General features: G+C 48.4%; 1 protein-coding gene across 1 annotated transcript in view; it reads right to left on the reverse strand.

The window, feature by feature from the left end:
* The window catches only part of ABCA4 (ATP binding cassette subfamily A member 4), a 249,212-nt gene that overhangs the window by 229,338 nt on the left and 3,079 nt on the right, over nt 1-16,795 (reverse strand). The window contains exons 2-3 of the mRNA XM_038745065.1: nt 6,862-6,955; nt 1,117-1,258 (exon numbers count right to left, since the gene is read on the reverse strand). Of these exons, the coding sequence (XP_038600993.1) occupies nt 1,117-1,258; nt 6,862-6,955 (236 nt within the window). The remainder of the gene's footprint in view (nt 1-1,116; nt 1,259-6,861; nt 6,956-16,795) is intronic.

Here is a 16,795-nt window from a genome sequence, read left to right on the forward strand (position 1 = left end):
GTGGGGTGACCAACTACAGGCTGGGAGAGGGGTGTGGTGGGGGGAGTACTTGGCCATGGCCTTAGTTTTGTAGCCTTGGCCATGCCTGAGGGACAGAGGACCATTCTGAGAGCCATATTTCAGCATGTTTGGCTGAATATAACAAGCTCCTAGTACAGTGCTCTGCACATAAGTGCTCAATAAGTGCCACTGATTGATTGATTGAATGGATAGAGAAGCCACGTGGTCTGGTGGTCAGAGCTTGGTCCTGGGAGTCAGAAGGACCTGGGTTCTAATCCTGGCTCTGCCATCTGTCTGCTGAGAAGCAGCGTGGCTCAGTGGAAAGAGCACAGCCTTTGGAGTCAGAGATTATGGGTTCAAATTCTGGCTCCGCCACTTGTCAGCTGTGTGACTTTGGGCAAGTCACTTAACTTCTCTGTGCCTCCGTTCCCTCATCTGTAAAATGGGGATTAAGATTGTGAGTCCCACATGGGACAACCTGATCACCTTGTAACCTCCCCAGTGCTTAGAACAGTGCTTGGCACATAGTAAGCACTTAATAAATGTCATTATTATTATATTATTATTATTATTCACTTCTCTGTGCCTCGGGTACCTCATCTGTCAAATGGGGATTAAGGCTGTGAGCCCAAGGTGGGACAGGGATTCTGTCCAATCTGATTCATTTGTAGCTACCCCAGTGCTTAACACACAGTAAGCGCTTCACAAATACCATAAACAAATGACGAACAAATGGTTGTGCCCTGGTAGCTGACCATCCTCAGCCAGGCTGTGAAGAATGCTTGCACTGTCTGAGTAGGTCTGCAGCTTGGGCAAACCCTTCCTCAAGATCTAGGAGCTTAGAACAGTGCTTAGAACAGTGCCAGCACTTAGAACAGTGCTTTGCACATAGTAAGCGCTTAACAAATGCCATTATTATTACTATTCATTCATTCAATTGTATTTATTGAGCATTTACTGTGTGCAGAGCACTGTACTAAGTGCTTTATTAGGAGTGTGTGGGTACATGCAAGTGTGAATGTGTGTGGTGTCTCCCACCACACCTCCCCCACTTTCCCTCCCCTCCACTGCCCCGGGACCGTGATGGCACAGTTGGGAGAGGGTTTCAGTACTCACATGGACTTGTTGTAGTTGGACACCACACCAGGAGACTCTCCCGGCGTGGGGTTTCGGAAACAAGGGTTGTTCACATTGCAGAAAACCCCCTGTAGCCAGGGCAACGTCCCAGCTGAGGGCATGGCCTTGTTGGGGAAATGACCTTGGAGGAGGGAGAGCGAGACGAGAATGAGGAAACTCCTCACCCTGGGCTTCAAGGCTGTCCATCCCCTCGCCCCCTCCTATGTCACCTCCCTTCTCTCCTTCTCCAGCCCTGCCCGCACCCTCCTCTCCTCTGCCGCTAACCTCCTCACCGTGCCTCGTTCTCACCTGTCCTGCCATCAACCCCGGGCCCACGTCATCCCCCGGGGCCTGGAATGCCCTCCCTCCGCCCATCCGCCAAGCTAGCTCTCTTTCTCCCTTCAAGGCCCTACTGAGAGCTCACCTCCTCCAGGAGGCCTTCCCAGACTGAGCCCCTTCCTTCCTCTCCCCCTCGTCCCCCTCTCAATCCCCCCCACCTTACCTTCTTCCCTTCCCCACAGCACCTGTATATATGTATATATGTTTGTACATATTTATTACTCTATTTATTTATTTATTTTACTTGTACATATCTATTCTATTTATTTTATTTTGTTAGTATGTTTGGTTTTGTTCTCTGTCTCCCCCTTTTAGACTGTGAGCCCACTGTTGGGTAGGGACTGTCTCTATATGTTGCCAACTTGTACTTCCCAAGTGCTTAGTACAGTGCTCTGCACACAGTAAGCACTCAATAAATACGATTGATTGATTGATTGAAGCTCAGCTGCACCATGGGGATGGGAATTGGATGGGTGACTAAGGGGAAGTCAGTCAGTCAATCATATTTATTGAATGCTTACTGTATGCACAGCGTGGCTCAGTGGAAAGAGCCCGGGCTTGGGAGCCAGAGGTCATGGGTTCTAATTCTGCCTCCTCCACTTGTCAGCTGTGTGACTTCACTTCTCTGGGCCTCAGTTACCTCATCTGGAAAATGGGGATTAAGACTGTGAGCCCCATGAGGGACAACCTGATCTCCTTTTATCCCCCCCAGCGATTAGAACAGTGCTTTCCACATAGTAAGTGCTTAACAAATGCCATCATCATCATCATTACTTAGCACTTGGGAGAATACAATACAACAATAAACAAACACATTCCCTGCCCACAAGGAGCTTACAGTCTAGAGGGGGAGAGAGACACTAATATGAAGAAATGACAGATATGGACATAAGTGCCGTAGGGCTTGGAGGGAGGATGAATAAATGGAGCAAGTCAGGGTGAGGCAGAATGGAGTGGGGGAAGAGGTAAGGAGGGCTTAGTCAGGGAGGGCCTCTTAATGGAGAAGATGCCCCTTCAATAAGGTTTTAAAAATATAGAAAGCTTCAGAAATTTACATGTCACCGTGGGATGGACATCAGGCTGGAGGAGCAAGCAGTGGCTCCCGAGTTACCAATATTGGCCCGTGGTGGGGTCCCAGAAAAGAAGTGTGACCTCTGGAAAGATCCTGGTCCTGGGCATCAGAGGGCTTGGATTCTAATCCTGCCTCTGCTATTTACCTGCTGTGTAATCATGGACCAGTTACTCAACTTCTCTGTGCCTCAGTTCCCTCATCTACAAAATGCGGATTCAATACCTGCTCTCTTTCCTACTTAGACTTTGAGCCCCAAGAGAGACCTGATTATCTTGTTTCTACCCCAGTGCTTAATACGAAGCTTGACATAGAATAAGCACTTGGCAAAATCACAATTATTTTATTATTATTATTATTGTTATCAATATTATTAGTAGTATTGACAAACAAGAAAGTGCAGACATGGGGAAGGACAAACTGCATTATTTCCCCACTCCCTAATCTATTTTCATGATTTTCTCCTCAGATATAGACTGTAAACTCCTTGAGGGCAGGGATTGTGTCTACCAACTCTGTTGTATTGTACTTTCCTGAGCATTTAGTACAGTGATGATGATGATGATGGTATTTGTTAAGCGCTTACTACAGTGGTCTGCCCAGGGTAAGTGCTCAATAAATAGCAATGCAGAGCACAGTATTAAGTGCTTGGAAAATACAATTCAGCGCTAAAGAGAGTCAATCCCTGCCCACAGTGGGCTTACAGTCTAGTGGGTGTGGGGGGGAAGAAGACAACAAAACAAGAGACATCAGTATAAATAGAATTATAGATATATACATATATACATAAGGACTGTGGGGCAAGAAGAGGGGGGAAAGTGGAAAGGGAGCGAGTCGAGATGACGCGGAAGGGAGGGAAGCTGAGCAAAAACATCTCCTCTCAGGCTATGGTCGGAGCCTGACTTGAGCCCACTGTTGGATAGGGACCGTCTCTATATGTTGCCAACTTGTACTTCCCAAGCGCTTAGTACAGTGCTCTGCACACAGTAAGTGCTCAATAAATACGATTGATTGAATGAATGAATGAATACAGGCAATCAGCTGCAGGCTGAGAGGATAAGGCATTAGTTCTCTTCACCCAGGAGGAGGAACTTAGGGGTACCATGCACCCACTGATGTGTGTGTGTGTGTGTGTGTGTGTGTGTGTGAGAGAGAGAGAGAGAGAGAGAGAGAGAGAGAGAGAGAAAGAGAGAGAGGGACAGAGGTGCTAGGGTGAGGCTTGAAGACACACATTATTTCCCCATACATACAACCACTGGGCCAACAACGCTGAGAGGACAAGTTCTCTTCACCCAGAAGATAGAGCTTAGGGGTACAAACACGCACTGGTGTGTGTGTGTGTGTGTGTGTGAGAGAGAGAGAGAGAGAGAGAGAGACACACACATACACACAGACACTAAGGCAGGGCTTGAAGACACACACTATTTCCCCACACAACCACAAGGCCGACAAAGCCTGGCCCTGGGCTAGCAGGCCAGGGAGACTGAGATTCATTCATTCATTCAATAGTATTTATTGAGCACTTACTGTGTGCAGAGCACTGTACTAAGCGCTTGGGAAGTACAAGTTGGCGACATATAGAATTGGTCCCCACTCAACAACGGGCTCACAGTCTAGAAGGGGGAGACAGACAACAAAACAAAACAGGTGGACAGGTGTCAAGTCATCCGAATAAATAGAGATAAAGCTAGATGCACATCATTAACAAAATAAGTAGAATAGTAAATATGTACAAGTAAAATAGAGTAATAAATCTGTACAAACACATATAGGTGCTGTGGGGAGGGGAAGGAGGTAGGGCGGGGAGGATGGGGACGGGGAGAGGAAAAAGGGGGCTCAGTCTGGGAAGGTCTCCTGGAGGAGGTGAGCTCTCAGTAGGGCTTTGAAGGGAGGAAGACAGCGAGCTTGGAGGATGTGCGGAGGGAGGGCATTCCGGGCCGGGGGTCAAAGGTGGGATGGGCGAGAATGAGGCCCAGTGAGGAGGTTAGTGGAGGCAGAGGAATGGAGGGTGCGGGCTGGGCTGGAGAAGGAGAGAACGGAGGGGAGGTAGGAGGGGGCGAGGGGATAGATGGAGAGCCTTGAAGCCAACACACACACACACACACACACACACACACACACACACACACACACACACTAAGGCAGGGCTTGAAGACACACACTATTTCCCCACACAACCGCAAGGCCGACAAAGCCTGGCCCTGGGCTAGCAGGCCAGGGAGACTGAGGGGGTTCAAGGAGAGGAATCAATCAGTCAATCAATCAATGATATTTATTGAACACTTACTGTGTGCAGAGCACTGTACTAAGTAGTTGGGAGAGAACAATACAGCAGAGATGATCGAAACGTTCGCTGCCCACAAGGAGCTTATGGTCCAAAGGAGACCTACTGCTCCAGCACTTCCACTTCCACTGCTGTCCCTGCCCTGAATCAAGCAGGGATTCCGGGGTTCTGGGTCGGATTCTGCCCCTGGCTTGGTTCAGGAGGGGTTTTTTGAGGAACAAACAAACTCCAAGAGGGGCAGGTAGTTACACTTTTTAAACTTATAATAATAATAATAATAATGACACTTATTAAGCGCTTACTATGTGTCAGGCACTGAGTGCTGGGGTGGATACAATCAAATTGCTTTGGACATGATCTCAGTCCCCTGTGGGGCTCATAATCTCAATCCCCAATTTACAGATGGGGTCACTGAGCGACTTTCCCAAGACCACACAGCAGATAAGTTGTGGAGCCAGGATTAGAACCCATGATCTTCTCACTCCCAGGCCTGTGATCTACCCACTAGGCCAGCTTGCTTCTCACACTTTGTTCTGCACATGACTCCCTGCTCCTTTGGTGTTGCCCGTTCCTCTCTGCATGAAGCTTCACGGACTCGGTCAGCCCTCTCCCAATCTGTCTATCCACTAAACCACGCTGCTTCTCACTGGCCACTGCCAGCTGGCCTGGGCTTCCAACTACCCACTAAGCAGTGTGGCTCAGTGGAAAGAGCACGGGCTTTGGAGTCAGAGATCATGGGTTCAAATCCCGGCTCCGCCACTTGTCAGCTGTGTGACTTTGGGCAAGTCACTTCACTTCTCTGGGCCTCAGTTACCTCATCTGTAAAGTGGGGATGAAGACTGTGAGCCCCACGTGGGACAACCTGATCACCTTGTAACTTCCCCAGTGCTTAGAACAGTGCTTTGCACATAGTAAGCACTTAATAAATGCCATTATTATTATTATCATTATTATTATTATTATTATTACCCCTGCCAGTGGAGCTGGGGAGAGGAGGGCCGAGAAGCCAGGGAGAAGGGGAGAAATGAATGATGCATTCATTCATTCATTCAATCATATTTATTGAGCTCTTACTGTGTGCAGAGCACTGTACTAAGTGCTTGGGAAGTACAAGTTAGCAACATATAGAGACGGTCCCTACCCAACAGGGGGCTCACAGTCTAGAAGGCTCACAGTCTAGATGCAGGGATGTAGGGGGTGAGGGGACTCAGGAGGGCGGGAAGAGAGGTGGGGAAGCCTCTCCTCTACAGCCTCATATTTCCTCTTTCTTTCAGGACATCTTTATGTGGACATCCTGCTGACACCTCAACCTCCATATGTCCCAAAAAGAACTCCTTATCTTCCCACCCAGATCCTGTCCTCCCCTTAACTTTTCTCTCACCGTAGGCAACGCCACCATCCTCCCTGTCTCACATTCAACCTCCACATTCAATCTGTCACCAGATCCTGTCAGTTCTACCTTCACGACATCACTAAAACCTGCCCTCTTCTCTCCATCATCATCATCATCATCAATCGTATTTATTGAGCGCTTACTATGTGTAGAGCACTGTACTAAGCGCTTGGGAAGTACAAATTGGCAACATATAGAGACAGTCCCTACCCAACAGTGGGCTCACAGTCTAAAAGAGAACCCAGGCCAAGCTGCTCAGAAGGAACTGAGGCCCAGAGAAGTGAAGCGACTTGGCCAAGGTCACACAGCAGACAAGCGGCTGAGCCAGGATAAGAACCCATGACCTCTGACTCTCCATCCATGCAGCTACTACACTAATATGGACGCATTTATCCTATACTACCCAGACTACTGCATCAGCCTGTGAGCCCATTATTGGGCAGGGACCGTCTCTCTATGTTGCTGACTTGTACTCCCCAAACGCTTAGTACAGTGCTCTGCACACAGTAGGCTCTCAGTAAATACGATTGAATGAATCAGGCTCCTCTCTGACTTCCCTATCTCCTGTCTCTCCCCACTCCAGTCCATACTTCACTCGGCTGCCTGGATCTCATGCACATGAATGCACAGACAGACAGACAGACAGACACACGGGCTTACATTCATGTTGGCTGTAGAGTGGGTTGGCTCTCCTTAGCCAGACGAGGACCAAAAACAAGGACAAAGGCCACGCAAGTTCCACAAAGAAGCGAAGCTGAAAAACATGAGAAATCGGAGCAGTGTCAGAAAGCGAGAAAGAGAGAGAGAGTATGTGTGTGTGTGTGTGAACATTTTGTAATGCAACAGATCCATTCATTCATGCAATCATATTTATTGAGCGCTTACTGTGTGCAGAGCACTGTACTAAGTGCTTGGGAAGTACAAGTTGGCAACATATAGAGACGGTCCCTACCCAACAGTGGGCTCACAGTCTAGAAGTGCTCACAGGATCTCTTCATCCAGGTCAACTCTGATTCCTGCCTGCCAGACTCTTCCTTAATAATAATAATAAAATAATAATAATAATAATAATAATGGTATTTATTAAGCACTTACTATGTGCAAAGCACTGTTCTAAGTGCTGGGGGGGTTACAAGGTGATCAGGTTGTTCCACAGTGGGGATCACAGTCTTCACCCCCATTTTCCAGATGAGGTAACTGAGGCCCAGAGAAATTAAGTGACTTGCCCAAAGTCACACAGCTGACAATTGACGGAGCCGGGATTTGAACCCATGACCTCTGACTCCAAAGTCCGTGCTCTTTCCACTGAGCCACGCTGCTTCTCTAACAAATGCCATCATTGTTATTATTATTATTGTTATTATTATTATCCTGCGCTCCCCCTTGTCCCCAACCCTATCATGACCTAGTGGCAAGACCACGGAGTCAGAGGTCATGGGTTCTCATCCTGGCTCAGCCGCTTGTCTGCTGTGTGACCTTGGCCAAGTCAATTCACTTCTCTGGGCCTCAGTTCCTTCTAAGCTGAGGAGCAGCTTGGCCTAGGGAAAAGAGACTGTGCCGGGGAGTCAGAGGACCTGGGTTATCATCCCAGCTCTGCCAAGTGCCTGCTGTGTGACCTTGGACAAGTCACTTCCTTTCCCTGTGCCTCAGTCCCCTTATCTGTAAAAGAGAGATTCAGTAATAATAATAATAATGATGGCATTTATTGAGAGCTTACTATATGCAAAGCACTGTTCTAAGTGCTGGGGAGGTTACAAGGTGATCAGGTTGTCCCATGGGGGGCTCACAGTCTTCATCCGCATTTTACAGATGGGGTAAGTGAGGCACAGAGAAGTTAAGTGACTTGCCCAAAGTCACCCAGCTGACAATTGGTGGAACTGGGATTTGAACCCCTGACCTCTGACTCCAAAGCCTGGGCTCTTGCCTCTGAGCCACACCGCTTCTCCAATAATAATGATAGCATTTATTAAGTGCTTACTATGTGCAAAGCACTGTTCTAAGCACTGGGCAGCTTAGAAGGTGATCAGGTTGTCCCGCGGGGGGCTCACAGTCTTCATCCCCATTTTACAGATGAGGGAACTGAGGCCCAGAGAAGTTAAGTGACTTGCCCAAAGTCACACAGCTGACAATTGGCATTTGAACCCACAACCTATGACTTCAAAGCCCGGGCTCTTTCCACTGAGCCACGCTGCTTCTCTAGACTGTGTACCTGTTCTCCTTCCCAATCAGACTGTGGGACAGGGACTGTGTCTGACGTGATTATCTGGAACTTTCCCCAGATGCTTAAAACAGTGCTTGACACATGGTAAGTGCTTAACATATATTATTATTATTGTCATTATCATATTCATTCGTTCAATCATATTTATTAAGGGTTTTCTGTGTGCAGGGCACTGTTCTAAGTGCTTGGGAAAGGACAACACAGCAATAAAGAGTGACAATCCCCGCCCACAACAAGCTCACAGTCTAGAGGGTAGAGAATGACATCAATACAAATAAACAGACAAAGATATAAATAAATAATATTACAGATGTGTGCATAAGTGCTGTGGGCCTGGAAGAGGGGGGAAGAGCAAAAGGAGAAAGTCAGGATGATGCAGAAGGGAGTGGGAGATGAGGAAAAGTGGGGCTTAGTCTGGGAAGGCATTTTGGAGGAAATGGGCCTTCAATAAGGCTTTGAGGGGAGGTGGGAGAGTAATTGTCTGGAGGATTTGAGGAAGAAGGGAGTTCCAGGCCAGAGGAAGAGTGAAGGCCAGGAGTCAGAAGCAAGACAGTGAGATGGAGGAACAGTGAGAAGGTTGGCCCCAGAGGAGCAAAGTGTTTGGGATAGGCTGGAGAAGGAGAGAAGAGAGTTGAGGTAGGAGGGGGCAAGGTGATGGAGTGCTTTATAGCCAATGATGAGGAGTTTTTGTTTGTTGATTATTATTATTAAGTGCCGTCGAGTCGTTTCTGATTCACAGCAACTCCATGGATATACTTTCTCCAGAATGTCCTGTCCTCTGCCATAATCTGCGACCTTTCTAACGGTTTTTCCGTTATTGTTGTTAAGGTCTCTATCCATCTAGCTGCCGATCTGCCTCTTTCACGTTTTCCCTGGACCTTTCCTAGCCTTAGTGTCTTCTCCAGAGAATTAGCCCTCCTGATTATGTGTCCAAAATAGGCTAAGAGAGACAATCCCTGCCCATCATGAGCTCACAGTCCAGGGTTGGGGGAGACAGACATCAATATAAGTAAACAAACATCTATGTAAATAAATAGAATTACAGATATATACATAAGTGCTGTGGGGTGGGAATAGGGGTGGAGAGAAGGGGGAAGAGCAAAGGGAATGAGTCAGGGTGAGGCAGAAGGGAGTGGGAGATGAGCAAAAGTGGGGCTTAGTCTGGGAAAGCCTCTTGGAGATGTGCCTTCAGTAAGGCTTTGAAGGGGGAAAGAGTCATTGTCTGGCGGATTTGAGGAGGGAGGGCATTCCAGGCCAGAGGTAGGACATGGGCCAGAGGTCAGCGGCAAGACAGGCTACATGGAGGCATCCTCACAGACCCCAAATGGGGAGCCTTGGCCTCAGTTTCCTGCCCTCCCTTGCCCAGCAGGCTCAGAGCCACTGTTTTGGGAGCTGGATGATGGGGCGGAAGGAAGGGGAGGTGAGGGGGGATAGGAGGGAGTAGAGGGGGTTGTGGCCTGGGGGAGGTGGGGGGAGAGCTGGAGGGAGGGGAGGGGATCATGGCCTATGGCAGGTTGAGGAATCTGGATGCCTGGAATGTGTGAGGGTCTCCCCTGCCCAGGGGCTCTGTGGAGTATGAGCTCTGTGTGTTTGTGTGCAGGTGCACACGTGCGCACTAGTGGGTGTGTGTGAACAGTGCTTTGCACATAGTAAGTGCTTAATAAATGCCATAAAAAAGTGTGTGCATTCATTTGTTCATTCAATCATATGTACTGAGTGCTTACTGTGTGTGCATATCACTGTACTAAGCGCTTGGAAAGTACAATTCGGCAATGCATAGAGATGGTCCCTACCCAACAAAGGGCTCACAGTCTAGAAGGGGGAGACGGACAACAAAACAACAAAACAAAGCAAGTAGACAGGCGTCAATACCACCGAAATAGATAAAAAGAATTATAGATATATACATACCATTAATAAAATAGAGTAATGAATATGTACAAGTATACACAAGTGCTGGGGGAGGGGGGAGGACGGGGGGGGGCGATGGGGAGGGGAGGGGGAGGAGAGGAAAATGGGGGGCTCAGTCTGAGAAGGCCTCCTGGAGGAGGTGAGCTCTCAGTAGGGCTTTGAAAGAAGGAAGAGAGCTAGTTTGGCCGATGTGTGGAGGGAGGGCATTCCAGGCCAGAGTGTTGGGTAGGGACCACTTCTATATGTTGCCGACTTGTACTTCCCAAGCACTTAGTACAGTGCTCTGCACACAGTAAGCGCTCAATAAATATGATTGAATGAATGACAGGTGAGAATGAGGCACAGTGAGGAGGTTAGTGGCAGAGGAGCTGAATATGCAGGCTGGGCTGTAGAGGGAGAGAAGGGAGGTGACCTAGGAAGGGGTGAGGTGATGGAGAATTTTGAAGCCGGTAGGAATTTTTGCTTCATGCGAAGGTTGATAGGCAACCAGTGGAGATTTTTGAGGAGGGGAGTGACATGCTCAGAGCCTTTCTGTACAGAGATAATCCGAGCAGCAGAGTGACGTATAGACTGAAGTGGGGAGAGACGGGAGGATGGGAGATCAGAGAGGAGGCTGATGCAATAATCCAGTCGGGATAGAATGAGAGATTGAACCAGCAAGGTAGCGGTTTGGATGGAGAGGAAAGGGCGGATCTTGGCAATGTTGTGAAGGTGAGACTGGCAGTTTTTGATGACAGATTGGATGTGTGGGGTGAACGAGAGAGCGGAGTCGAGGATGACACCAAGGTTGCAGGCTTGTGAGACGGGAAGGATGATAATGCCGTCTACAGTGACGGGAAAGAGAGGGAGAGGACAGGGTTTGAGAGGGAAGATAAGAAGCTTAGTTTTGGACATGTTGAGCTTTAGGTGGCAGGCAGACATCCAGGTGGAAATGTCCTAAAGGCAGGAGGAGATACGAGCCTGGAGGGAGGGAGAGAGAACAGGGGAGGTGATGTAGATTTGGGTGTCATCAGCATAGTTGGTAGTTGAAGCCGTGGGAACAAATGAGTTCCCCAAGGGAGTGAGTATAGATAAAGAACAGAAGGGGACCAAGAACTTGACCCTTGAGGAACCCCTACAGTAAGGGGATGGGAGGGGGAGGAGGAGCCCACAAAGGAGACTGAGAACGAACGGCTGGAGAGGTAAGAGGAGAACCAGGAGAGGACAGAATTCATGAAACCAAGGTTAGATAAAGTGTTGAGGAGAGCGCATTGGTTCACAGTGTCAAAGGCAGCTGAGAGGTCAAAGAGGATTAGGATAGAGTAGGAGCTGTTGGATTTGGCAAGAAGGAGGTCATTGGTGACCTTTGAGAAGGGAGTTTTGGTGGAGTGTAGGGGACGGAAGCCAGACTGGAGGGGGTCGAGGAGAGAGTTGGTGTTGACGAATTCGAGGCAGCGCGTGTAGACAACTCGTTCAAGGAGTTTGGAAAGGAAGGGTATGAGGGAGATAGGGTGATAACTGGAAGGGGCAGTGGTGTCAAGAGAGGGTTTTTTTAGGATGGGAGAGACATTTGAAGGCAGAGGGGAAGAGACCATTGGCGTGTGAATGGTTGAAGATGAAGTTAAGGAGGGGAGATGGGAAAGGGTGAGAGTTTTATAAGGTGAGAGGGAATGGGGTCCGGAGCACAGGTGGATGGGGTGGCACTTGAGAGGAGGGAGGAGAGGGTTGAGTGTGTGTGTATGAGCAAGCGTGTGTGAGCAACTGTGTGCAGGTGAGCAAGTGGTGTGGATGTGTGTGAACAAGTGTGCGTGCATGAGCTATTCATTCATTCAATCATATTAAGTGCTTACTGTGTGCAGAGCTCTGTACTGACTGCTTGGGAAGTACAAGTCGGTAATGTATAGAGACGGTCCCTACCCAACAACAGGCTCACAGTCTAGAAGGGGGAGACAGACAACAAAACAATATATGTTTGGTACCAATACCATCAATACCATCAAAATGGATAAGTTGAATTATAGCTGTACATACAGTGGAACTAGTGAATGTGTGTCAGCAAATATGGATGTATGAGCAAGTGGGTTCTATTTGTTCTGTTTGTTCTGACAATTTTGACACCTGTCCACATGTTTTGTTTTGTTGTCTGTCTCCCCCATTCTAGACTTTGAGCCCGTTGTTGGGTAGGGACCATCTCTATATGTTGCCGACTTGTACTTCCCAAGCACTTAGTACAGTGCTCTGTACACAGTAGGTGCTCAATAAATACAATTGAATGAATAAATGAGCAAGTAAGTGTGCGCGAGCTAGTGAATGTGTGTGAACAAATGTGTGTGTATGAGCAATTGTGTATGAGCGAATGGGTGAACGAATCTGTGTGTGTGTCTGTAAACCAGTATGTAAGTGTGTAAGCCCATCCCCATCGCCTCTACTCCCTCCCTCTGCTCTACCCCCTTCAACACCCCACAGCACTTATGTCTATTTGTATATATTTATTATTCTATTCCTTTTATTAATAATGCATATATACCTATAATTCTATTTATCCATTTTGTCTACTTGTTATGTTTTGTTGTCTGTCTCCCCCTTCTAGACCGTGAGCCCATCATTGGGTAGGGATTGTCTCTATCTGTTGCCGAATTGTACTTTCCAAGCGCTTAGTTCAGTGCTCTGCACACAGCAAGTGCTCAATAAATATGATTGAATGAATGAATATGAGCAAGCAAATGTGTGTGTATGGATGAGTGTGTGTGTGTGTGTGTGTGTGTGTGAGATAGTGTGTGCGCCAGCTTGTGTGTATGCTCATGAGCAAGTGTGTGTGTGTGAGCTAGAAGTTGTGAATGAATGTGGGTGTGCATATTTGGGCAAGTCACTTCTCTGGACTTTATTCTGATGACTTGACACCTGTCCACATGTTTTGTTTTGTTGTCTGTCTCCCCCTTCTAGACTGTAAGCCCGTTGTTGGGTAGGGGCCGTCTCTACATGCTGCCGACGTGTACTTCCCAAGTGCTTAGTACAGTGTTCTGCACACGGTAAGCGCTCAATAAATACGATTGAATGAATGAATGAATGGACCTCAGTTCCCTCATCTGTAAAATGGGGATGAACCTGGTACAACCTACTTACCTTGTAATAATAATAATAACAATAATAATGGCATTTGTTAGGCACTTACTATGTGCAAAGCACTGCTCTAAGCGCTGGGGTGTACAAGGTGATCAGGTTGTCCCACATGGGGCTCACAGTCTTAATCCCCATTTTACAGGTGAGGTCACTGAGGTACAGAGAGGTGAAGTGACTTGTCCAAAGTCACACAGCTGACAAGCGGCGGAGCCGGGATTTGAACAAATGACCTCTGACTTCCAACCCTGGGCTCTTTCCACTGAGCTACGCTACTTCTCTGTATCTACCTCAGCGCTTAGAACAGTGCTTATAAATCTCCAGTGTCTACCAATCAATCTGCGCATCAGGCAGAAACTCCTCCCCCTGGGCTTCCAGGCTGGCCATCCCCTCGCCCCCTCCTACCTCACCTCCCTTCTCTCCTTCTCAGCCCAGCCCGCACCCTCCGCTCCTCCGCCACTAATCTCCTCACCGTACCTCGTTCTCGCCTGTCCTGCCATCAACCCCCAGCCCACGTCATCATCATCATCATCATCAATCGTATTTATTGAGCGCTTACTATGTGCAGAGCACTGTACTAAGCGCTTGGGACGTACAAATTGGCAATGTATAGAGACAGTCCCTACCCAACAGTGGGCTCACAGTCTAAAAGGGGAGACAGAGAACAAAACCAAACATGGTTGGTTTTGGTAACAAAATAAAATAAATAGAATAGATATGTACAAGTAAAATAAATAAATAAATAAATAGAGTAGTAAATATGTTCAAACATATATACATATATACAGGTGTTTTGGGGTAGGGAAGGAGGTAAGATGGGGGGATGGAGAGGGAGATGAGGGGGAGAGGAAGGAAGGGGCTCAGTCTGGGAATGCCTCCTGGAGGAGGTGAGCTCTCAGCAGGGCCTTGAAGGGAGGAAGAGAGCTAGCTTGGCGGATGGGCAGAGGGAGGGCATTCCAGGCCCGGGGGAGGATGTGGGCCGGGGGTTGACAGCGGAACGGGCGAGAACGAGGTACGGTGAGGAGATTAGCGGCGGAGGAGCGGAGGGTGCGGGCTGGGCTGTAGGAGAGAAGGGAGGTGAGGTAGGAGGGGGCGAGGGGATGGACAGCCTTGAAGCCCAGGGTGAGGAGTTTCTGCCTGATGCGCAGATTGATTGGTAGCCACTGGAGATTTTTGAGGAGGGGAGTGATATGCCCAGAGTGTTTCTGGACAAAGATAATCCGGGCAGCAGCATGAAGTATGGATTGAAGTGGAGAGAGACACGAGGATGGGAGATCAGAGAGAAGGCTGGTGCAGTAGTCCAGACGGGATAGGATGAGAGCTTGAATGAGCAGGGTAGCAGTATGGATGGAGAGGAAAGGGCGGATCTTGGCAACGTCATCCCCCGGGCCTGGAATGGCCTCCCTCCGCCCATCCGCCAAGCTAGCTCTCTTCCTCCCTTCAAGGCCCTGCTGAGAGCTCACCTCCTCCAGGAGGCCTTCCCAGACTGAGCCCCTTCCTTCCTCTCCCCCTCGCCCCCCTCTCCATCCCCCCCATCTTACCTCCTTCCCTTCCCCACAGCACCTGTATATATGTATATATGTTTGTACATATTTATTACTCTATTTATTTATTTATTTACTTTACTTGTACATAGCTATTCTATTTATTTTGTTAGTATGTTTGGTTTTGTTCTCTGTCTCCCCCTTTTAGACTGTGAGCCCACTGTTGGGTAGGGACTGTCTCTATATGTTGCCAGTTTGTACTTCCCAAGAGCTTAGTACAGTGCCCTGCACATAGTAAGCGCTCAATAAATGCGATTGATGATGATGATGATGCTTGGCACATAGTAAGTGCTTAACAAATACTATCATTCTAACTATTATATGTATGCGTGAGCAAGAACGTGTAAGAAGCAGCGTGGCTCAGTGGAAAGAGCCTGGGCTTTGGAGTCAGAGGTCTTGGGTTCAAATCCCGCTCCGCCACATGTCTGCTGTTTGACCTTGGACAAGTCACTTAACTTCTCTGAGCCTCAGTTACCTCATCTGTAAAACGGGGATTATGACTGTGAGCCCCATGTGGGACAACCTGATCACCTTGTATCCCCCCCAGCGCTTAGAACAGTGCTTTGCACATAGTAAGCGCTTAACAAATACCATCATTATTATTATTACACATTTGCAAGTTTTCATGAGTAAGTGTCTGTGCCTGAGCTAGTGTGATGATGATGATGATGGTATTTGTTAAGTGCTTACTATGTGCAAAGCACTGTTCTAAGCCCAGGGGTGGTGGGGGGAGATACAAAGTGATCAGGTTGTCCCATGTGGGGCTCACAGTCTTAATCCCCATTTTACAGATGAGGGAACTGAGGCCCAGAGAAGTGAAGTAACTTGCCCGAAGTCACACAGCTGACAAGTTGCGGAGCCGGGATTAGAGCCCGTGACCTCCGACTCCCAAGCCCATGCTCTTTCCACTGAGCCACGCTGCTTCTCCTAGTTTGTGAGCGAATGTGTGCGTCTATGAGTGTGGGAGAACGAGTGTGAGCGTGTGACCGAATGTGTGTGTTTCTGTGTGTGTAAGAGCGTGCACGTGTGGATGTGGAAACAGGGGTGAACTTTACATTTATTTCATTCCTTAACAACCGTAGGTGACTGTCCCTCGGAACCAGCCAACTCCCCTCCCTCTGGCTTGCCCGCTTCCCTGCAAGTCTCTTTTCCCCTAGACGCACCCCATCCCCATCCCTAGTCCCCCCACCAACCCCCACAGCTCCCTAGGGAGCCATTTCCTCAGTGGCCCTGTTCCCAGGGTTAAGCCTTTTAGGGAATACCCTAGGGAGAAATTCCTCAGCATAATTAAAAACTGGTTTCAGAGCAGGCCTCTTTGTTTTCCCGGTTTCTCACTTTAAACCTGTCTGTTAACCTTAATTAAGCTCAGCAGAGAGAGATTGGGGGCGTGGAGTGGAAGAATTTCACTCTCTCCTGGCTCTCCTGTCTCCAGATCCCATCCCATCCCATCCCAAACTGGCCAGGACATGGGAGGTGGATGGAGAGGCTGGTGGGAGGGGTGAAGTCACGCTCACCCCTTTAAAACTGGACGGAGAGAGGCAGAGATCCGAGCTGCCCGGATATTTTTAATTTTATACCACCTTTTTTTTTATTTTAATGGCATTTGTTAAGCACTTCCTTTGTGTCAGGCACTGTACTAAGCACCGGGTAGATACATGCTAACCAAATGATACCCAATCCATGTCCCCCGCATGGATCTCACAGTTTAATTCCCATTTTACAGATGAGGGGACCGAGGCACAAAAAAGTGAAGTGACTTGCCCTAGGTCATACAGCACGCAAATGCACCATGCTTCTGCTGTGTATCCTTGGGCATGACACT

The sequence above is a fragment of the Tachyglossus aculeatus genome, chromosome 4 (assembly GCF_015852505.1).
Source record: "Tachyglossus aculeatus isolate mTacAcu1 chromosome 4, mTacAcu1.pri, whole genome shotgun sequence".
NCBI classification, from domain to species: Eukaryota; Metazoa; Chordata; class Mammalia; order Monotremata; family Tachyglossidae; genus Tachyglossus; species Tachyglossus aculeatus.